A 24,630-nucleotide genomic window follows, 5' to 3' on the forward strand; every position below is an offset into this window, starting at 1 on the left:
AATTCACTAGAGGACTGGTTTTACCTACGATGTGATACACAGTATTCTGATTTGGAGCGGTGTGGTTGGAAGTTGTATCCATATCAGCCCCTAGTTTTGTACATATCTTTGTATATAGTACCTGCGCATTTTAGTTCACTCATTCACATTCACTGCGTCGTTTTGTGGAGCACCTTTGTTGTAATATAGTGTGTTCTCGTATATGTTCTTAAGATGTTCCTATAGTGAATAATGTGATTCTATTCCATATAAAGCCAGTATATTGATGTTTTTTCTAAATTAGCCAAGAAAGGTGAGGTTTTCACTTCCCCTGAGGGGACCAGTGTTTTATCTGATATGCCCCAGTTCCGAGCACATAAAACCATTCCAACATATCGTGAGGTAAGGTCATACAATGTGAAGTCATGAGGCATAACATAGTAAAGATGCATTGGATAAGAGAGTGGTTATGCCTTTCATGTAAAGGGGTCTCCAAACCGGTCCTGGAGGGCCGGATCCATGCCAGATTTTTCAAATTACTACATGTATCTCAATGGGGATATCCCAAAAATCTGGCATGGATAGGGTGCTGCACAATGCAATGAGGTGTGAATATGTTGTACTGCTTCCCAATCAGCTTCACATAGAAAGCTAAGAAAGGCAGCAGAATGGTCGTGTTGGAAGATGAATCCCAGTCCGAGGCTCGAGATGCCTCTCACCGAGAAAGCACAACGACTTCTTGGAAAGAGTGACGATAATTCTGACAGTGATGCAATTCATATCTATCGCAATTCACACAAGCACGGCATGCATGTGGGTATATAGTTGACCCGTTGTGCAATGTGAAGTAAAGGTGGCTGTAGCGAAGGGCTTTGTCTTCACAGGGGTGAAGTTTGCCAGATAGTTCAGCTACTTGTCTGATTACCTTCCATTTTACTCGCTGACTGGAAAGTGAGGAGAGTAACTAAAAGAAGAGGTCAATGCCACATACGTTAAAGATAAGCACAAAGAAAACACTAAGGGGCAGATTTACAAGGCCCTTGCACCACTTTTGCGTCATTTTTAATATGGGAAAAGTGACGCAAAAATGGGGCAAAGGGCTTGTAAATCTGCCCCTAAAACTCTATTTTACTGATAAATATATCAGGCACTTGCAGCACAGTTCAAGAGACTACATGCCTTTCAAAACACTGACACGGCTGGGAATTGACAGAAAATACAAATTCATTTAGATCTTAACGTTTTAATTGAGGGGTTCGTTCTTGCTGAGGGTGAGACTAGAAGGCTGCACAAAATACACTTGTTTTGAGGTTCCAAAGGCAAAACGAATTTCGAAGAAGTTTCAACGGGATTTTGCATTAAAAGTTGTAACGATCCCTGGTTGGCTGACTGGCTTCAGTTGCAATGGAAAGCAAATTAGAAAATCAGGAGAGAGCAGGGGATGCTTTGGATTTTTGAAGCCAGATCACACCAGGAATCAAGTACACTTGACTTGAGGGCAATGTTTACCCTGCAGCAGAGTCTGTGGTGATCAACTGTCCGTGATTACTTAGCAGGACACTTTATGTGTGCAAAAACCTTGAAGACCCCATCTGAGGACACTTATTTGTGAAGGTGTGAGTCGAGAGAGCATATTTGAGGTTTCAAGGTCTAACTTTGCTCGTACTTTGAAGTTTAGGGAAATTGGAAGTCACAAAGTTGTATTTTTTAACAAAGAGTGAAATTAGTCAAACTCATTGCTATGTGTAACACTGGGTATCAGATGATTGTTGTCTCCAGGAGAGGTTAATGCAGGAGCTTCCGGGCTGAAGAAGAAGGAAAACATTATTTTTTGTAGAGAGTGATTGTAATGTATTGTATTATGGGCATATAGATGCTTCTTCACCACTTGTTCTTGGCACTGATGGAAAAAATAACTATAACATATAACAGATTAAAACCTAAATAATTTTGAATGAAAAATTAAAATGATAAGTCTTTAACAGCATTTGAATGGCAAGAGGGAGTGAAAGAGTGACTGTAAAGGTCGAAGGAGTAGAATAGGCTCCTCCATGCTCCCCTGGCACCTTAATCCCCGATGGCCATTTTCATACTCCCCTCATGATCCTCCCCAGAGCTGGTGCTGCTGCTTTACCTTCCCAGACAACATGATTTAACCTGCTCCACAGTGAATCTTTTGGCTAACAGGCTGGATTCATGGGAGAGAGCATACGTCAAGTCTTCTGATTTGGGCAGAAGACTCCATTTCTTCAAGCCAATGAATAATTTATTTTATCTTTCTGGCTTCCTACACTACAATGCAAGTTCACTGGGAAATTAAATACCCTAATTTCTTATCCTAACTCTACCTCTTATCTGTTCCTAAGAGTTGGCATGTATCGTAGGTGGTCACACGCCATGGCCGCTTCAGCAGTACTTTAACTTGTAAACTCCTGGTACCACCATCTGGTTTTCTTGCCAGGGAAACCTAATGTGAGTTGTAAAAGAGAGGATCTCACTCCATTGCAGTGCACCATAAGTGGATATTTATTGAAATGGAATCCCTTAAGCAGCTAGAGCATAGCACGGGCCAGATCACTGGCTAAAGGGAGAAATTCATATGAGAGATCCAAGGTCTTCCTGACACCTGGGTATAAATAACACACAGCACTCACATGCAAGGTTACACAGCCACTGCCACATTCCCTTCTGGTGCCAGTGGTTCTTGTTGTCTGGCTCTTTAACACGGCTTAGGCTATGCTGAGACTTGGAAGATGGATATCCATCCTGGCACACATCCCCTCATTTATGTGGGTTTAGAGTAGGGCAGTGCACAAGTCAACTTGCACAGTATTTAAGCAATATCGTGCTTTCCTGTCCTTTTCCCCTGCGCTGGTTCTGTTTCAGCAGCCTAGCGACAAATGCAGGCACCCTTCCACCATGGAGCAAGGGTGCCTGTGATGTTGGCAGGATTGTTTTTGTGCAGGAAGAGGCACCTTCCTGCACAGAAACAATCCCAAGAGGCGTTTTCCTCTTTCTATGTGTGCTGCAGAATGCAGCACATGTTGAAAGAGTAAAAAACGAAGAGTAATGAGGTAATTTCTCCCTGTTACAGCTCACCTCGGGAGGAGTAAGGTTTTGGTGCTATCCCAGCTTTGCATGCTCTCAAAAATCTGTGAAAGTGTCAGAATCCATGGGTGTTGCATTGAAAAACTCACTGCAATTTCTAGTTGTAATATCGGGAGACAGAAATATCTGGGAAAAATTTGTGATACAAAAATATTATGATGAAGAAAATCGTTTTTTTCAGATAAGTAATATCGCTGTTAAGAATATTGTTGGTAATATTGTTTTCAATATTGCAGCTGTAAACAATATCTTTTTTAAATTAATGTGTTTTAGTTCATATATTAATTGTATGTGCTACAACTGTTTGTATAATTCTTATTAATTTTTTTAATATAGTTTGTAATTTAGGTGGCTTAGAATTTTTTATTTAATTGTTAACATTAATTTATAGTGTTGTAGTGAGTTGTTGGGTAGTAGGGCGATGGGGTGGGAAGTTAAGTAATATGTAATTATGAATTAATTAATGATTTTTAAGTATATGATTTATATTAATTATGTACATTATGTACTGAGTTACTTTACTTATATTTTAGGTGTAAGTTGCTACATTTCTAGGGGTATAGGGTGAAAAGTTAATTAGGTAACAATTATTTAACAATTAATTTTAATTGATTATTAATTATTTAAATGATTATTAATTATGTAAAGTGTGTTATCATATATTTCTGTTATCTTTTTGGTACAGGCTGCTGGGTTTGTAGGAGTAAAGGGTGGGACGTTAATTCAGTAAAAATTAATTACCAATTAGAAATTAATTTATAACTAATTATTGAATTGAATAATAATTATGTACGTCATGTAATACTGATTTATTTTAGTTGTAATTTGCTAGCTTTGTATAGGTATCGAGTGGAAAGCTAATTAAGTTATAATTGATTTTTGTCTAACAAAATGAATATGTCCTTGTGTAACTCAACTGGTGCTCATGTAAAGCGATCTGATACCTGATACCTTCGGGTCAAGTTTGCGCTATATAAAACTCCGAGGAAAAAATAATGTATAATTAAATTGTTAATTGATTAATAATTATGCAAATTGTGTAATGATTATATATTTAAGTTATATTTTAGATGTGGACTGCTAGGTTTGTACGTTATAGGGTGGGCATTTAATTAAGTAATTATGAATTAACAAATAATTATTGTTAATTAATTGTGTAATTGATCATTTATGTAAATTGTGTTATACTTATTCGACGTATAAGAGCTGGAAACCATGGTAAAATACACTATTGCCGAAAACATTACTTTTGCAATACATGGGGTACGTGACGCACTACTTACACGAGAAAAACTACATCGCATTAACTTAAAAAGCACATAGCATACTGCTGCAGGAACGGCCATGTGGTGCTTGGCAAATTAAAGAAACGCAGCAGGATTAAGGGATTTGCACAGAAACAAAACTTTCGAAGTCAACTTTAACGATATAAAAAGCAGGAAAGCGTGCTTAAAAACAGCATTGCGAAATCGAACAAAAAATTGCATTTACGCAGTATTTAAAGATCATTCAGATTAATTAATTTAATTACTCCTAAAAAAAGTGCTCACCTATGAAGAAGTGGATACGAACACTATCAATGGCTGTGACTGTGGAATAGGAAAAGTTCGAGAAGGTTGGCAGGTTACAAATGCTTTGCAGAACGATGACTGGTTGAGCATGATGTCACTGGGTGTGAGAGCTGTGATTGGGCATGTTGTAATTGAGCATGCGCAAATAAAATGAAATACGTTAGGGGTACATAGCCAGACGGTGGGACGTATTGTGCGCATGCGTAACATTAACACGCATGCGCTACCATAAACATGCATGCACAAAGTGAAGGCAACTGCTAGGGGCTACATACACAGATGGAGTTCGGATGTCGATAGAACACTGGATCCCGCAGGAGAAGCGGAGCCAGCGGGACAGTGGGGGAATTGAAGACCATCCCACTGTCCCCAACGGTGAAGGCCAAAATACATTTTAAAAAAAGGCCATCCCCGGAGAATGGGGTCTCGGGACTCTCGGGCCTTCAAGGGGCTTCAGGAGGGGGGCTTTGCAGCCCTCCTCCATAAAATAAAAATATATAATTAGCCATGTACCGGGGGAGGGGGACCCCGGTGCCCGTAATTGGCCACGGGAAGGGGTCACACGGCCCCCTTCCCATAAAAAAATTGAATACGGATACTCCGCTTATTGTCATCGTACCATAAGTGCACTCTTCCGATGACGCGCTGAATGTTAATTGGCTGTCAAGTGGTTGTCAACATTCGAAACTAGAAACTGTTGGCAGCCATTTTATGCCTCGGTAGAAGGGAGGCTGGAGAAGTGTGTGAAATGTGTGTTTAAAACGTGAAACGGGGGAGGCTAGATACACCCTGATCATCTAAGTCTGCTCAGGGGGTCCCACAAGGACCCCCATTTTTTTTTTTGTTGGGTAAAATCGCGGTGTGTTGCGTATGATCCACGCATTCTAGCGATATTAAAAAAGAAAGAAACGTGCATTTTTTCAACTGTTTAGAGGAGATGCAGCAGTGCTGGATCCAGGATCCACCACTGAGTAAGAAAAGGTAACAATAACACTATTTACCTGCTAAGTGAATTTCCTTTCATAGGCTGTGGAGTTTTGGAACTTTAAAATATTCACCTAAAATCATTTGAACAACGAATTACAATTTACTCACTTGTTATCAGGAGAGACCCCAGTGCTGCATCTTTTAGCCCAACACTGACCCTGAAAAGTAGTTCTAAGCATACTTACAAGTAACTTGTATTTCCTTCCAAAGAATCCCCTTCCTATAAAAAAATGAATACATTTAGATTTGCAGGTCAGGCCCTAGGAGATGGGTTCCCCAGGCCCCAAAAAAAGTAGAAGGAAGGGGGCCACACAATGTAATGTAATTTAAAAAATAAAATACCTAAAAATAGTTTAAAAAAATTACAAAACCTTTAAAATTCACTGAATTCCAACACTTTTGTTCTAATATTGTGTTATTTGGAATGAGAATAGTAACTCTAACTACTGTGAAGTTCAAAACTTAAACCTACTGTTGTGCTGTTTGGAGTGGAAATAGTAAATCGAGCCCCTCTGGAAACAATACTTTCTCTGCTGTTGCACTGACTGGAGTGTGAATAGTAAATGTAACCTTTTCAAAATCTAATGCTTTTCTTACTGTTGCTTGGACTGAATTGGGAATAGTACATTTAACCCCTCCGAAGTCCAACACTTTCCCTAATATTGCATAGACTGAATTGGGAATAGTAAATCTTACCCCTCTGAAGTCCAATGCTTTCCCTATTGTTGCACCGACTGGAGTAGGATTAATAAATCTTATCCCTCCAAAAGTCCAATGCTTGCCCTACTCAGTAGCGGCTGCTACCGGACTTAGGTGGTGAGGAGGGGGCATCGAGGCAGGGGGATGGAAAACGTTTTTTAAAAAAACACTTACCTGTGATGGCCAGCCAGCGTCTCTCCTCCGTCCTCTTCTTCTTGTCTCGGGTCTGCAGCAGGATGCAGGAAGCACCCTCCCAGCCTCCTGATAGCCAATCACAATGCTGCAATGCAGCATTGTGATTTGTCTGAGTACTGTGGATCGCCGCTCAGCCAGGGAATGGGGGCCTGGGCATGTTCTCCATGCAGGCTGTATTGCAGCCTGCATGGAGAAGATACGAAGTGTGCATGAATGTATGGCCAGCCTGAGAGGGCCGGCCAAACAGTCATGTGCATTAGGAGTGGATCTGGAGTGGATCTGTATTTGGAGCAGCCCCGTCCTGCCCCGAAAGCTGCCGCAGCAGAAGTAAACATAAAATGATAATAACAGGCGTTATCATTTTATGTTTCCTTTACTTCACAGCTGTGAAGCAGTGGGACAACGCTCCTCTTTCTTAGAGGAGGAGCCACCACTGGCCCTACTGTTGCACAAACTGGAGTGGGAATAGTAAATATTACCCTCCAACACTTGTCCTTCCGTTGCCCTGGTTGCACTGGGAGCAGCAAATTTAATCCCTCCAAATTCCAGCACTACTGTTGCGCTACATGAAGTGGGAATAATATAGTCCAACACTTTCTCTACTGTTGTATTAACTGGAGTGGGAATAGTATTCTATTATTCCCAGACTCCAATACTTTTCCTTATACTGGTTAAATATATTTATCAGTAACATTTGTTCACAATTATAATTTTAGATTTGTTTATATTTTTATTTGTTTTTACATTTTCTAATTTTTTTGTTAATGTCTTTTTTTGCTTTTTTACATTTTTTATATTTTATTTGTTTGGTAATTTATTTACTGTTTCAGTACTGAGTTGATAATATTTTTGATGTTTCATGTAAATATATATATCCACATATCTGCTTTGTACTGCACTGCCCAACAGGGGTGTCACGAGACGCTCACTCAGGACTGTCAATAAATTGGATTTGTACACATTTATCACCAGCTCATGCAAATCGCTTTGGTCTGCCAGCTTTGCTCATGTAAACATGCCCCAATACCAAAAGCCACATTTAAAAGTGTGTAATCGGAATAGAAAGAGGACTCAAGGAAACATGTCAGTACGGCTTCCATCTTAAAGAGGTATAACATATTGCAAAACAGAGGTAAATTCTTAGCAACACAGACAAAATGATTGAGTCAACATTCAGCATCAAGCGCATGTAAAAAATGCAAACTGCATTATTAAAATTAATATAAACATAACAATTTAGTTGCCCGTTATGGAAACAGCTCGCAATGCATTATATGTACAATATACTGTCTCAATAGTATGAATGCAGTATTGCCTATCTATCCAGAATACAGCCCAAGTTGGCAATTGCAAAAAACACACATGAAAATGCTAATGTGAACACCTCATAACATAATACAAATGCTCAAATTATTTATAAATCCCAAGTGGGAACACTATCATCTCCAAATAAAATTGATAGTAAACCTGTATACATGGAGGTTTGCTATCAATTTGATTTGGAGACAATAGTATCCCCACTTGGGGTTTATGAATAATTTGTGATTACATATATATATATATATATATATATATATATATATATATATATATATATATATATATATATGTATATGTATATATATATATATATATATATATATATATATATATATATATATATATATATATATATATATATATATATATATATATATATATATATATATATATATATATATATATATATATATATATATATATATATATATATATATATATATATATATATATATATATATATATATATATATATATATATATATATATAAAGAAGCAAAGTGCGCAAGCGCTTTGAAGAGGGCTCACCGCAGCTTCCAACCATCCGGTTTCTTTTGGCTCCCAGGCAAGGATTGACAGACTCCCTCTTGATTAACTGAATGTCCGACGCGTTTCGGGGCCAAAACCCGCCCCTTATTCATGGACTGCAAAGGAACACTCCGTACTCGGCTCGAGCTTCTTAAATACATTTTATTGAAGAAGAGGGCGTCGTCCGCCCTGAGTGGGTGGAGTTACGATGCCAGGACTCCTGGAGCTTGTAGTCCCTGGAGTTAATAATCCTGCGAGTCGAGTAAGTCATTAAAACTTGAGTAGGTGGCGTCTCCTTGCACATTAATGTCTTTAGTATCCTATAGTAGGAGGTGAGGGCAGGCTGTAATCTTTGCTGTATTAAAATCTGGACGCTGTGCTGACAGGCGATGGCAGTTTTCATCGTCACAGTCCTCAGGTACATGGATGCTTGTTCCCATCCTGAGGCGGAGCTCCTCTCCCCGACCCTGGCAGGCCGTGTGTAAATGAAGAAGCAAAGTGCGCAAGCGCTTTGAAGAGGGCTCACCGCAGCTTCCAACCATCCGGTTTCTTTTGGCTCCCAGGCAAGGATTGACAGACTCCCTCTTGATTAACTGAATGTCCGACGCGTTTCGGGGCCAAAAACCCACCCCTTATTCATGGACTGCAAAGGAACACTCCGTACTCGGCTCGAGCTTCTTAAATACATTTTATTGAAGAAGAGGGCGTTGTCCGCCCTGAGTGGGTGGAGTTACGATGCCAGGACTCCTGGAGCTTGTAGTCCCTGGAGTTAATAATCCTGCGAGTCGAGTAAGTCATTGAAACTTGAGTAGGTGGCGTCTCCTTGCACATTAATGTCTTTAGTATCCTATAGTAGGAGGTGAGGGCAGGCTGTAATCTTTGCTGTATTAAAATCTGGACGCTGTGCTGACAGGCGATGGCAGTTTTCATCGTCACAGTCCTCAGGTACATGGATGCTTGTTCCCATCCTGAGGCGGAGCTCCTCTCCCCGACCCTGGCAGGCCGTGTGTAAATGAAGAAGCAAAGTGCGCAAGCGCTTTGAAGAGGGCTCACCGCAGCTTCCAACCATCCGGTTTCTTTTGGCTCCCAGGCAAGGATTGACAGACTCCCTCTTGATTAACTGAATGTCCGACGCGTTTCAGGGCCAAAAACCCGCCCCTTATTCATGGACTGCAAAGGAAAACTCCGTACTCGGCTCGAGCTTCTTAAATACATTTTATTGAAGAAGAGGGCGTCGTCCGCCCTGAGTGGGTGGAGTTACGATGCCAGGACTCCTGGAGCTTGTAGTCCCTGGAGTTAATAATCCTGCGAGTCGAGTAAGTCATTGAAACTTGAGTAGGTGGCGTCTCCTTGCACATTAATGTCTTTAGTATCCTATAGTAGGAGGTAAGGGCAGGCTGTAATCTTTGCTGTATTAAAATCTGGACGCTGTGCTGACAGGCGATGGCAGTTTTCATCGTCACAGTCCTCAGGTACATGGATGCTTGTTCCCATCCTGAGGCGGAGCTCCTCTCCCCGACCCTGGCAGGCCGTGTGTAAATGAAGAAGCAAAGTGCGCAAGCGCTTTGAAGAGGGCTCACCGCAGCTTCCAACCATCCGGTTTCTTTTGGCTCCCAGGCAAGGATTGACAGACTCCCTCTTGATTAACTGAATGTCCGACACGTTTCGGGGCCAAAAACCCGCCCCTTATTCATGGACTGCAAAGGAACACTCCGTACTCGGCTCGAGCTTCTTACATACATTTTATTGAAGAAGAGGGCGTCGTCCGCCCTGAGTGGGTGGAGTTACGATGCCAGGACTCCTGGAGCTTGTAGTCCCTGGAGTTAATAATCCTGCGAGTCGAGTAAGTCATTGAAACTTGAGTAGGTGGCATCTCCTTGCACATTAATGTCTTTAGTATCCTATAGTAGGAGGTGAGGGCAGGCTGTAATCTTTGCTGTATTAAAATCTGGACGCTGTGCTGACAGGCGATGGCAGTTTTCATCGTCACAGTCCTCAGGTACATGGATGCTTGTTCCCATCCTGAGGCGGAGCTCCTCTCCCCGACCCTGGCAGGCCGTGTGTAAATGAAGAAGCAAAGTGCGCAAGCGCTTTGAAGAGGGCTCACCGCAGCTTCCAACCATCCGGTTTCTTTTGGCTCCCAGGCAAGGATTGACAGACTACCTCTTGATTAACTGAATGTCCGACGCGTTTCGGGGCCAAAAACCCGCCCCTTATTCATGGACTGCAAAGGAACACTCCGTACTCGGCTCGAGCTTCTTAAATACATTTTATTGAAGAAGAGGGCGTCGTCCGCCCTGAGTGGGTGGAGTTACGATGCCAGTACTCCTGGAGCTTGTAGTCCCTGGAGTTAATAATCCTGCGAGTCGAGTAAGTCATTGAAACTTGAGTAGGTGGCGTCTCCTTGCACATTAATGTCTTTAGTATCCTATAGTAGGAGGTGAGGGCAGGCTGTAATCTTTGCTGTATTAAAATCTGGACGCTGTGCTGACAGGCGATGGCAGTTTTCATCGTCACAGTCCTCAGGTACATGGATGCTTGTTCCCATCCTGAGGCGGAGCTCCTCTCCCCGACCCTGGCAGGCCGTGTGTAAATGAAGAAGCAAAGTGCGCAAGCGCTTTGAAGAGGGCTCACCGCAGCTTCCAACCATCCGGTTTCTTTTGGCTCCCAGGCAAGGATTGACAGACTCCCTCTTGATTAACTGAATGTCCGACGCGTTTCGGGGCCAAAAACCCGCCCCTTATTCATGGACTGCAAAGGAACACTCCGTACTCGGCTCGAGCTTCTTAAATACATTTTATTGAAGAAGAGGGCGTCGTCCGCCCTGAGTGGGTGGAGTTACGATGCCAGGACTCCTGGAGCTTGTAGTCCCTGGAGTTAATAATCCTGCGAGTCGAGTAAGTCATTGAAACTTGAGTAGGTGGCGTCTCCTTGCACATTAATGTCTTTAGTATCCTATAGTAGGAGGTGAGGGCAGGCTGTAATTTTTGCTGTATTAAAATCTGGACGCTGTGCTGACAGGCGATGGCAGTTTTCATCGTCACAGTCCTCAGGTACATGGATGCTTGTTCCCATCCTGAGGCGGAGCTCCTCTCCCCGACCCTGGCAGGCCGTGTGTAAATGAAGAAGCAAAGCGCGCAAGCGCTTTGAAGAGGGCTCACCGCAGCTTCCAACCATCCGGTTTCTTTTGGCTCCCAGGCAAGGATTGACAGACTCCCTCTTGATTAACTGAATGTCCGACGCGTTTCGGGGCCAAAAACCCGCCCCTTATTCATGGACTGCAAAGGAACACTCCGTACTCGGCTCGAGCTTCTTAAATACATTTTATTGAAGAAGAGGGCGTCGTCCGCCCTGAGTGGGTGGAGTTACGATGCCAGGACTCCTGGAGCTTGTAGTCCCTGGAGTTAATAATCCTGCGAGTCAAGTAAGTCATTGAAACTTGAGTAGGTGGCGTCTCCTTGCACATTAATGTCTTTAGTATCCTATAGTAGGAGGTGAGGGCAGGCTGTAATCTTTGCTGTATTAAAATCTGGACGCTGTGCTGACAGGCGATGGCAGTGTTCATCGTCACAGTCCTCAGGTACATGGATGCTTGTTCCCATCCTGAGGCGGAGCTCCTCTCCCCGACCCTGGCAGGCCGTGTGTAAATGAAGAAGCAAAGTGCGCAAGCGCTTTGAAGAGGGCTCACCGCAGCTTCCAACCATCCGGTTTCTTTTGGCTCCCAGGCAAGGATTGACAGACTCCCTCTTGATTAACTGAATGTCCGACGCGTTTCGGGCGCCCTCTTCTTGAATAAAATGCATTTAAGAAGCGCGAGCTGAGCATGGTGTATTCCTTTGCAGTCCATGAATAAGGGGCGGGTTTTGGCCCCGAAACGCGTCGGACATTCAGTCAATCAAAAGAGGGAGTCTGTCATTCTTTGTTTGGGAGCCACAAAAAGCCGGATGGTCGGAGGCTGCGGTGAGCCCTCTTCAAAGCGCTTGCGCATTTTGCTTTTTAATTTACACACGGCCTGCCAGGGTCGGGGAGAGGAGCTCCGCCTCAGTATGGGAACTAGTATCCATGTACCTGAGGACTGTGACAATGAAAACTGCCATCGCCTGTCAGCACAGCATCCAGATGTAAAATAGCGAAGAATACAGCCTGCCCTCATCTCCTACTCAAGGATACAAATAGACATTAATATGTGCAAGGAGACGCCACCTACTCAAGTTCCAAAAGACTCACTCAACTCGCAGGACTACTAACTCCAGAGACTACAAGCTCCAGGAGTCCTGGTGTCGTAACTCCACCCACTCAGGGCGGACGACGCCCTCTTCTTGAATAAAATGCATTTAAGAAGCGCGAGCTGAGCATGGTGTATTCCTTTGCAGTCCATGAATAAGGGGCGGGTTTTGGCCCCGAAACGCGTCGGACATTCAGTCAATTAAAAGAGGGAGTCTGTCATTCTTTGTTTGGGAGCCACAAAAAGCCGGATGGTCGGAGGCTGCGGTGAGCCCTCTTCAAAGCGCTTGCGCATTTTTCTTTTCAATATATATATATATATATATATATACCATCCTCCATTGCCACGCAGGGAGCCCGGACCTAACATGGCAGTAAGTGCTTATGGTGCGAGGCTTCCAGATAACATACCATCAATCCTTCTTTACCTTCGAAAGAAGCGCACTGACTCTGGTTATGTTGCTTTCAAATGTATTTAATTCATGGAACTACACGAAAGCAAGAGCCTTCCATGTACTTCCATGAATTAAATGAATTTGAAAGCAACATAACCAGTGTCAGTCTGCTTCTTTCGAAGGTAAAGGAGGACTGATGGTATATATATATATATATATATATATATTACCTACTGGCGATAGCCAGTAGGTATATATAGTTAGGATTGTCTACCATAGGAAATTCCGAACATTCTATAACTTTGGCGCCGATTGAGGGATCTGCCTGTAATTTTCCTTAAAATGGTCTCGCTGCGCTCCGCTCCTTCCCTGAAAGTTTTGGGGGGATTCGTGATGTGGGGGCTGAGAAAAAAGAGGGGTCCCAAAACGTGTTTTCCCCATGTTAATTTCCATAGGACGGTCTGACAAGTCTACAGCCCGAACCGCTATACGGAATTACGCCAAACTTGGCAAAATTGTAATGACTGGTACGCAGATGTGCCTTTGCTATGTTTGGTGAAAATTGCTCCAGTGGTTTTTATGAAAATTAGGTTCAAAACACATATATATCTATATGAGCTTACGGGTCCGCGCACCGTAAGCGTACCGAACGCGTACCGTACGCGTACGTGCGCGTACCCTTACGTGTGCGAGCGCAATCCTGATTGGCAGGCAGTTGACTGTCAACATTCCAAACTGTCCAAACCAGGGAGAGTTGGCCACCATCTTGTTTCTCAGGAGAACTGAGGCACAAGAGAGCCCAAAACAAGAGTGGAAAACGCGAAAAGGGGGCAGGATAGAGACCCCCCAACCCTCTAGCCCTTCTCATACTTATAAGCTGGTAATATACACACCAAGTAAGATTAATGGATCATAGACATATATCAAACAGCACTTTAGTCAGAATATAAGAGGAGTTGGATTATACATTGCACTATTTTGCACATTTTTGTATTTATACTGTGATATATTGTGTAATACATATATATAATTGTGATGTATATTTATGATATGATTGATTTTAGCCGTCTTTTAGATATTAGGGTAGTTTTATCCTAGTGTTTTTTATGATAGCTGATTTTAGTCATGTCACCGATTCCCTTTTTTATAGGCTGGTTTTATGTTGTTGATATAATTCATTTTTAGGGCACAATTAATTATGTGCTGTTTTAGTAAATATGAATATTTTGTCTATTTCATTGGTAATGTATGGTCCTATTTTGTCAAATGAGTCTTGAATCAAACGACCAATAATTTCTTGTTAAACATCTATGAAATTATTCCCTCCTGGTATATATCCCATTAATTGTTTCCCCCTCAAATCCAATTCCCTAAAATCTCAATGCACCAGCCACTTTAATCATATTGCACTAAATAGCACGAGGTCCCTTTATATTATAAGTCATTCCCGTGGCAATATAGGATGTGCAATTATGTATATAAATTTAGAACACAAATATATGCCAAATGATACTCATGTGTAACATTTTTCTAATCAAGTATACAGTGGTTGGAAATTATGTCATAGTGGAGCATCTCCTCTGCATGGTCTTTTAGATAATTTTGATTATAAAAATAATTTTTGGGGGATTTTTCTATTATTATGTAATAATAGAAACTATTATAATTTGGTTTATGATTTAATACACGTTGGTGAGCACCAGTATTTGCACTATAGTTATGCAATGTCAGATGGATGAAGTTGAAACAATCAAATTTGTATTTTTGGATGGAGGAACCAGCATTCATGCTGATATCTAAATGTTCGAATTTAAATCCTTTTCCCAAATACATTAGAGATATGTTTACATTTTTTCGAACAAATAATGCAAAATTGTTTTACGTATTTAAACAGCAAGTAATTGAAAAGTATTATTGTGAAATTACATGTATTTATACATATAGTATTTTCTCTATGTCCATCATTGTGACATGTGATTGCACGTTTTCACTTTAAAAGGGGTCAAAGCACTCTGTAATGCCATGTGACCAAGGCTGCTGGTTCGGCCGAAACGCGTCATGACACTCTGTCTGTTGGCTGAATAAAAGAATGCTGATATAAGATGGTCCTTGCCTCGTATTTCGCTGGGGGAAGCGTCGCTGCTGCGAGGTATTGCAGAGATATATATATATATATATATATATATATATATATATATATATATATATATATATATATATATATATATATATATATATATATATATATATATATATATATATATATATACATATATATATATATATATATATATATATTTGGTTTTTATAGTTGTAAATGTAATGTATTAAAGTATATAATGCAAAATATATATTCTTACTAACTAATTATGTTACATTATCTATATATATATTTTTTAAAACATACACACATGTATATGTGTTTGTGTTTATAAAAGTATATATTTATATAGTCTTAAATATTAGTGTAATGTATTTATTTAACATTATATTAATTAATTGTACATATTAAAATATTTAAGGTTTACTACTTTAAACTATATATATATATTGGGAAAACACATTTTTGTATGTTATTTAATGATATTAGTGTGACATCATATTTTTGACGATATTTTTGTATTTACGATTATAAAGAAAGGGACATAATATTTTTGACACAATATTTGTGTTACACGATATTGTTGATATTAATATTGTGTCAGTGATTCGTGGGTATTGCTCTCCCCAGAGGAGTATTTCTTTCTGAAGTCATGCTATTGGCTGATTAGTGTACCAATTCACTTTCTATGAAGTTCTTCCTTTGGAATGCATGAGGGACTATTCTACATCTCAAAAGTACACTCAATCATCAGAATATCATTCACATTCAATACTTTATCTCCTTTATGCATTCATACAGAAAACAGCCCTTTTGCTACTTTTTTTCCTTAGCACTGACAAAACCAATAAGTTGGTATTTAATCTGTTTAACAGAATGTGTGCTTGCAACGCATGCAAACAGCATCTGTGAATGTTATTTTTATAACTCATCATTGTTTTTAACTTGTGTGCCATTTGGTTAATTGTTATTTCCTCAGCTACACAGGTTTTTTATACACAACGCCTCACACTTCTCAATGACGATTGCTTTGGCACCCTGGTTAATCAACCAGAAGTTAGCCAGCAGTCACATGTGAACCTAAATACCTTTATGGGTCTTCTATTTAGGCATTTTTAGAGCTCAGTCGTAGCTCACACCAAACATACGATCAGTTAGGAAACCCACAACAAATAGGAACAAAAAACCCACATACGTATTAATTGTGATTGAACAGTTAGGAGAATGGATATTAAATAATTCCGTTACCTCGTGTTTCTGCCCTTCAGCAGCCTCAGTGCATTGCGGGCCTCATTTATGAGAAGTGACGCATCACTGCGTGAAAGCAGCGATGCGTCATTTCTCAGTGCGACATCCTTGCGACATGATTGATGCGTCATATTTATTGTATGGCGCATCATGTCGCAAGGAGTTACTGATACGTCAGTATTTCTGACGTATCGGTATGGCAAAAAAGTGATGCATTGCTGGAGTGTGTCACAAAAGTGATGCAACTCCCGCAATGTGTCCATTTACATGGGGCAAGCCCCATGTGAAAAGGCTTGCGTCAGTCTTACACCTGCTGTGAGGCAGGTGTAAGATATTGGCGCATTTCCACCCTAGAAGTGGCGCAGTGAAATCTGGTAGATTTCACTGCGTCACTTCTAAGAGGTTTACCTGTGTGGGAACGCCCACCCTGCATACATTATACCTGCTTAGATGCGTCACTTTGTAAATAGGGTGCAACAGGAGGCATGTTTTACATCGCCGATGCGTCACAATAAGTGACGCAACAGAAGAGCAAAACTGTTGCACGGCCACATAAATGAGGCCCTGCATTTTTATGATTTTTCTGCGTAATAACTCAAAATATATCATGTGGCATGTACACGATCAACCTTTACCCAATTATAACCACTGCGTAAACACAACATCAAACATTAGTATGAACAAATGCTAAACGGCAAGAGAATGAGTATACACATGACCACAAACTCACCCAAAACAGTAAGTTGAATATGAATAAGGTGTACTTGAGCCCGTCCAAGCACTTCTGCGCCATTCTAGGAAGCGGTGACCTGTGATTACAATAGGGAGAGCTTGTGTTAATGTTACATACCTCCAGCCACTGACCACTGCACCGTTTTGCTTTTAATTTCTGACTATTCTATCACTATCCTGTTGGACTCTGGGACACAAAGCAGATAGAAGATCAAAGGGTTACAACGTTTGTGTATTTCAAGTTTATCAATTGTAAGCACATGGCCATTCACAGGAAAAGCATAGTTTGAACACAGGCAGAGATGCAACTGATGTGAGTGGAAATGTTAACCATGTGCCCATGCCCCAGTGGTTGTTGGTTTACAAGGAGAAATGCTTTTCCTCCTTACTACATGTCACATATTGAGATCTTCAATGCCAATAAACGGTTTTGTTAGTAATGTTCCTTTCAGAGGTATACTCAAATAGCTTCTTCTAATTTTCCCTCCCAGCAGCCACATAAATAGTTCAATGTTGCCCACGAGTCATTAGGGTACTGCAGCGAACAAGTGATATATTGCACAATAAACAGGTTTTCCTCTTTACAATACTTGCTAATTTTAAATCGCTTCCATTAGCAAATGATTTCAGTCGGCACAGCATGGGAATTGCGAAAAGGTTTGGTATTTACATTGATAAGTGAGGTATGTTTGATTCTGTAACCCTATTCAACTGTAATGTAGAAATACAAAATTAACTGAGTGTAGGTTACAACATTTTAAAAGTTATTGTTTCATTCTTCTTTTCTCTAACACTCCGTGCGTGCCACTGCTACCTACAAACATCTTGTGAATTTCGAAATCACTGGCGCAACTCATCACGGGGCATATCAGCAAGGGTCGGCGATAATTATCGCTCAGCGCTCTTAGCGTGATAATTATCACCGGCCAACTCTGAATTTTATCGCGGAGATAGCGTGCTATCAGCAACGCTTATCTCCAAAGCGATAAAATTCAGAGTGCAAGCTGCCGACTGTGCGATTATTGCTGGAAAGCCAGCGATAATCACACAACTTTTGGCGATGGCTTGCTGATAGGGCCTCACATACTTAGCCATGATATCCACCTTACATAGGATATCATGGCTAAGTCAGTTTCAAAGCAGGCATAAGGAAAATAGCGATACCAGAGGTTATCGCTACTTTTCTTGTCGCTATGCTGCTTTGTGTGAGGCTTGATAATAGGAGAAATGTCGCTTAGCGACATTTCTCCTGTGATCCTGGGGAGGAATGCCCACTTTGCATCTCATTAGAGATGCAAATCTGGGCGTTAGGGGAAATGGTGATTACGCAAGGTTTCATGCAATAGTGGGACCATGCTGATAAGGCGATAAAATTATCGCTGCTTTTCATCCGAAAACGGACGCTAAATCGGCGATAATTCTTTTCACCTCGTTGCTAATATGCCCCACGTGTTTTCACTCACCTACTATTGATTCATTCATATGTGTATCTGACGAGTTACTAGAAGTTTAGGTGTAGTAAGTGCATTTGAAAACCATGAATGCTGTCCCTGAAATCAGCTTCTTTTGTGGGAGTTCACGAGGACTGCATTGCATGTCCCCGGCCAGTACACTGACACCCCCCTTTCTTTATGGTTCTTCCATTTCTTAGAACTGCCACCTCCTCACAATGACTCACATTATACTTCTAAGTAGGTGACGCCACACTTGTGTTATCTATGTATGAGGAAGCCAGACTTTTTATGTTTCCTCATAATAAGCAAGGAATTTCTGAATTTCAGAAGTATGCATGACTTCCACACGAATAAACAATGACTTGCTCTCCGAATAAGACACACTTCCTCTTTGAAAAGTGGTTGAGAGTTAGAGTCATTTCCAATAAAAAATAGCGCTGTTGAAACTTTATATTCGAAAGGCCCTCCTATCAAAACATAAATTATGATCTGCCTTCTTCATCTGGTAAATGTCTGTGATTTCCCCACGATCTCTCCTTTTCCTTAATGGCACAGTGCGGTTCCAGTTTATATAATGAATGTAAGCATCCCCTCCCTTCTAGAAACTTCCGTTTCCTGGTGCAAGTCTTCGTCTTATCAACGATGGAGGCAAATTCCTGCTCACTGGTCGCCCAGGTTTTTTCCTTGGCACCAATAAATGATGTTTTGCACACAGTGGCTCTATTAATCACAAAGAGAGTTCAGCCACATCCCATTCTTTGTAAGACCTGCCCTGGTGTACTCCCACCAGCCCACATCTTGTTGTTTATAAGCACACCTCTCGAGTGAAATTGACAACCTTGCTTCTGAATTTAGCATGCCTGGTAGTGCTGGCACTTCTAGAAACACCTCCCTGGGTAATCTGCCAGTCCAAAAAACATAGAAAGAGCACACGTGCCAACATGCTTTCTTGCATATGGACCAAGACTCTGAACGACCCCCCCCCCCCCCCTTTAAAGCTCAGATTAAGGAAAAGCGTCAAATCCCACCTCTTCACATTTTCCTACAAACGTTAGTTTTCTCCATATAGTTCATGCACCATGACACTGTGATGCCATGTTTCTGACATTATATGTATATGAACACACTTAACACCTACATTCTGCTTAATTGCGGAAACCTCAGCAGTGATATGAGGAAAAATTGCGTTCAGGCTTTCGCTTTTCCCTCATATTTAAACCATGTCCACACTAGCAGAGAAAGGGCATTGAAATCGGTCCAAAAATGCAGATTTATAGAGTGGAATGTTTATTTAATCCACATTATTATCACACCTTTTCCTCTTAACTCTGATTTATACATGTCTCTCTGGGGCACAGCCAAGATGGTGGGGATGCGCGCCTCTGCCCACCTCAGACTTGATGTATAGCAGAGCGCGTGCACTCTGGCAGGGGCCTGGTTGTGAAGTGCAGGCCACTACTACCGACCCAGCAACCCTGGAGAAGGGAAAATAACTCTAAAAATGGCGCCATCTCTAAACCCGCCGCCTCGACCCAAGCAGTATTTTAAAGGTATTTTAAACTTTGTTTTCCTTTCCCCGTAACTGTTACCTTATTGCAAAAGTAAAGTCTTGACACAAAATTAGATGAAAAATGACTGGTTCAATTGTGGCGAAGCTCACATACAGCCACTGGCAAGATAAAAGCCATGCATCTATAGATGATAAAGGTGACATATTTAAGAGGTGCTTAGAGGATTAGAGATCACATCCACTCTTTGAAACGAAGAACGACCACCCTTGTGACACATATGTTACACCTCTATACAGCAGCAGAAAAGCATTTCGCGCGAGCGGACAAAATTCAGGCAGTGTAAACCACCATAATGAAATAGAGACTGATTGCCCAAGGCAAGAACATCATAGTAGTTTTGTCAATCCCTTCTTTGGGAGCTGCAAACACCCCTAACCCTAGAGCTCTAGACCTTCATTGGGCTCAATAGACGGCGACACAGGCGGCAGCTGTCACAGGTTTTGGAAAAACAAAATGAAAATGCCAGTACTGATACAAAAAATTCAATTAACCAATGTTTAGAACACAGAACCTGAAGCAGTGATTCAAGGCTGGAAGCTGATTAGTAGCTTTTATTATTTTGTTCAATTTTGTCAAAGAGCAGCTATGTTTTAGAAAAACTTGTTCGAAAAAGTAGACAATATTACATGCTAGGTACAAAAATAAGAAATACGGGAATCTTTCATCATATCAAACATGTCACAAGCATACAACATTCAACCATTCAGGAACAATAGGGGAATTATGACGTGTGTAATATATTACAGTGAACAATATTTACAGTGAGCAAACAAGCACAAGAATGCTGGAGAAGGCCACGGTCTGCAAACTATTTTAGAGGGTATTACTAAAAAATTATTTATACAAAAGTACATTCCTTAAACAAATTCAGATATTCACAGTTTTTTTTGTTAGGGAAGAAAAAATGAACAAAGTAATGTACAAAGAGTGGTGATAAGCAACAGGGCGATTCAGATGAGCTTATCACCCATGCAGACTCGAGAGTGGCAATGGGCCTACGCGTTTCGAATCCTGCTGATCTATGAGGATTCTCTTCAGGGCCTTTAGTTCTATCAAAATGGTGGAATTACATCCAGATAATAAAATTCACAGCATCATGGCCGGGGGGGGCAAATTGTACCTGCCTTGGTAGTAGGCGGGAATGCTATACTTAAGGCGGAGCCACTTGAAAGAACGGAGGTAGTACCTACTATTCTTGAGCCTTTATCTTAGGGTGCAGCCGCCGTCGGAATAAGAGTAAAACAAGGCACGAGGTCAGAGAGACTGAACGTACAGTGTAGAAATTACTGTAACCGGCACTTTAACTCAAGTAGTTTGGCGAACCGTAGTTTAATTGCGAAGGGCGTGATCCGCCGAACGCGGCTTGCTGGTTACAAACAAATCAAAGGCCCGTCAACGCGGCGCTGCACGCTGAGGGCATTTTAGAGATAATTAATTAGAAACTCTAGTCAAGGATCTCGTGTGACGGCGTAGCGAGGGGGCTGCACTCTGGCGAAGGCGCCTTAGCCAGAGTGCAGCCCCCTCGCTACGCCTTTGATTTGTTTGTAACCAGCAAGCCGCGTTCGGCGGATCACGCCCTTCGCAATTAAACTACGGTTCGCCAAACTACTTCTCAGCAGCAGGATTCGAAACGCGTAGGCCCATTGCCACTCTCGAGTCTGCATGGGTGATAAGCTCATCTGAATCGCCCTGTTGCTTATCACCACTCTTTGTACATTACTTTGTTCATTTTTTCTTCCCTAACAAAAAAAACTGTGAATATCTGAATTTGTTTAAGGAATGTACTTTTGTATAAATAATTTTTTAGTAATACCCTCTAAAAATAGTTTGCAGACCGTGGCCTTCTCCAGCATTCTTGTGCTTGTTTGCTCACTGTAAATATTGTTCACTGTAATATATTACACACGTCATAATTCCCCTATTGTTCCTGAATGGTTGAATGTTGTATGCTTGTGACATGTTTGATATGATGAAAGATTCCCGTATTTCTTATTTTTGTACCTAGCATGTCATATTGTCTACTTTTTCGAACAAGTTTTTCTAAAACATAGCTGCTCTTTGACAAAATTGAACAAAATAATAAAAGCTACTAATCAGCTTCCAGCCTTGAATCACTGCTTCAGGTTCTGTGTTCTAAACATTGGTTAATTGAATTTTTTGTATCAGTACTGGCATTTTCATTTTGTTTTTCTAGATATTGGCTCAGCCATACTGATTAGAGCCACCCCCTTGTAGTTTTTTGGTCACAGGTTTTGAGCATTGCACACCTTAAGGACACAGAGTCTCCAGAATACCAGCTATCTATGCCGCATACTTCGGATATGAGATGTCTGCAAACATATCATACAGCTGTCTACACGGACCCTTCTGAGCTCCTGGACTGGTAGGAGAACCGCCACTAAGTGGGTCACTATAGGATTCCAGGCCCCGCTCATGGCCTCTTTCTCTCTGTCACTTGCAGGCTGCACTATCACCATCAAGGGTGGCTCTAGGCTCATGGTGGCCCTGGGCATGGAGCTTAGGTAGGGGGCACCCGGAGGAACACAGGTATGGAGGCCAGTGAAGGGGGGGCGGTTGGGGGGGGGGGGGTCAGGGTGTTTGGAAGTGGAACAGAGCCGGAGGCCGCCAAATCCCTGCCAGGGGCTGCCACGCAAATATGTATCCATCCTCAGAGGATTATTATATGAAGGATATATATTGGCATGGTGGCCCCTGGGGTTTTGCGGCCCTGTGCAGGTGCACAGCTTGCACATGCCTAAGGCCGCCCATGTCACCATGGTGACCTAGCAGCTTCTCAGTCTGTGGACTCAACATGTGTGCCCACACAAAGTCTTCTCACCCTACCATACAAATCACTCTCTTAGTAGACTCAACAAACTAATCTTATGTTAATATGTCCTGTCAGGGCATTCTGGGTAAGAAAAGGATTAAGATCCATGCAACCCATATGACCCTAGGTACCTTGTTTCAGAAATGTCTGGGCCTGGCACTTTTTCCTTTGTGCCGACTGAGACCTGGCCTAAGTACTACAGATATACACGTGGCCAGAATTGGACAATTTTCAAGCCAATTCTTGATGTTTCCTTGCTGCGTTTGAGGCTTTTTCTTCCATGGGTGATAGCCCAGTGTTAGAACTGGAGGTCGCTAGTTGGCTGAGGTAGGTACCATAGGCAAAATAGGAACCCATGCTTCCACGTCAGGGAAAGGAAGGATGCCTTCTCAGCTATCCCCTGCTCACCACCTCGGTAGCTTGGCACGAGCAGCCAGGCTTATCTTCAATGCAAGTGTGTAAAGTATTTGCAACCACGCTCTTAGTAACCCAATGATCACACCACGAATGAACTCCACACGAGTTTCATAAAAACAAATATATATTTATATAAAAAGATATACAATGAGACCACACAATATAAATCCAACATATGCTTATTTTTAATATTCCTTCTGGCCGGTTATTAGGTCAGCCAGCCCTTGTAGGTTCTGGCGATATTAATGAGCAATTCAAGATGATCCACTGCAGTCGTAATGCGATGTTATGCAATTTGTAATGCAAGAATCAGGCACTTCGCAATGTAAAAATAATGCAGTTCGTTATGCAACAATCAAGCAGTTCATAATGCCAAAATAATGCAATGCGTAACGCAACAATCAGGCAGTTCGTTAATGCAAACTAATGCAATGTGTAATGCAACAATCAGGTAGTTCATTATGCAAAAATAGTGCAATGCATAATGCAACAATCAGGCAGTTTGTATTGCAGAAATAATGCAATACGTAATGCAACAATCAGGTAGTTCGTAATGTAGAACTAATGCAATGCGTAATGCAACAATCGGGTAGTTCGTAATGCAGAAATAATGCAATACGTAATACACTCCAGCACTGATCACGGTGCTTTAGACGTACTGACTCGCGGGCAGCTTCCGCCAACAGATGCCCCCAGCATGGGTATATTGTAAACCAAAGTGCAGCTCCGCACTCCAGCCTCGGTAATGCCACTCCCTGGCAAGTACGGGCCACAATACAAGCTGAAGCAGAGACTCGCTCTGCAAGAATGGAAAAGGCCGAGCCCACTCCCTCCGAGCCCGCACCCCTCCCCAGGCGGTGACAAATGTTACCTGGGGGTGCAACCTCGCTCTCCTCTCCTCTTCCCGCGACTTGGGCCTCCGATGCGACTTTGTGGATTCCGAACAGTGGGACTCAGGCCCTCCCCGATGGGGTTGGTTCGAGGTACCACTCTGGCAATGGCGGGCTCGGGTCGGCGCCTCAGCTCCTCTGGGGAGGCCGGTCTGGGCCGCTGGTGATAACAAAGATCTCAGGCTGCAACAGAGCACACACACACAGCATTGCTGAGACTTACTTGAGTTTTGGGTGTGCACGATAACAGAGCACTCCTCACGAAGGTCTCAGGCTGCACAAAGCACACGCACACAGCGTCGCTGAGACTCACTTGAGTTCCGGGTCCACATGATAACAGGGCAACCCTCACGAAGGTCTCAGGCCGCAAGAAGCACACGC

At 41.9% G+C, this 24,630-nt stretch overlaps 1 protein-coding gene across 2 annotated transcripts in view; it reads right to left on the reverse strand.

Moving 5' to 3' along the window:
* The window catches only part of CD53 (CD53 molecule), a 197,128-nt gene that overhangs the window by 87,657 nt on the left and 84,841 nt on the right, over window positions 1–24,630 (reverse strand). For both annotated transcript variants that reach the window (XM_086923094.1, XM_086923093.1), the window contains exon 2: window positions 17,086–17,164. In XM_086923094.1, coding sequence (XP_086779220.1) covers window positions 17,086–17,148 — 63 coding nt within the window. In that variant the 5' untranslated portion in view covers window positions 17,149–17,164. The remainder of the gene's footprint in view (window positions 1–17,085; window positions 17,165–24,630) is intronic.

This window comes from Lissotriton vulgaris, chromosome 5 (genome assembly GCF_964263255.1).
Source record: "Lissotriton vulgaris chromosome 5, aLisVul1.2, whole genome shotgun sequence".
In the NCBI taxonomy this organism is placed as follows: Eukaryota; Metazoa; Chordata; class Amphibia; order Caudata; family Salamandridae; genus Lissotriton; species Lissotriton vulgaris.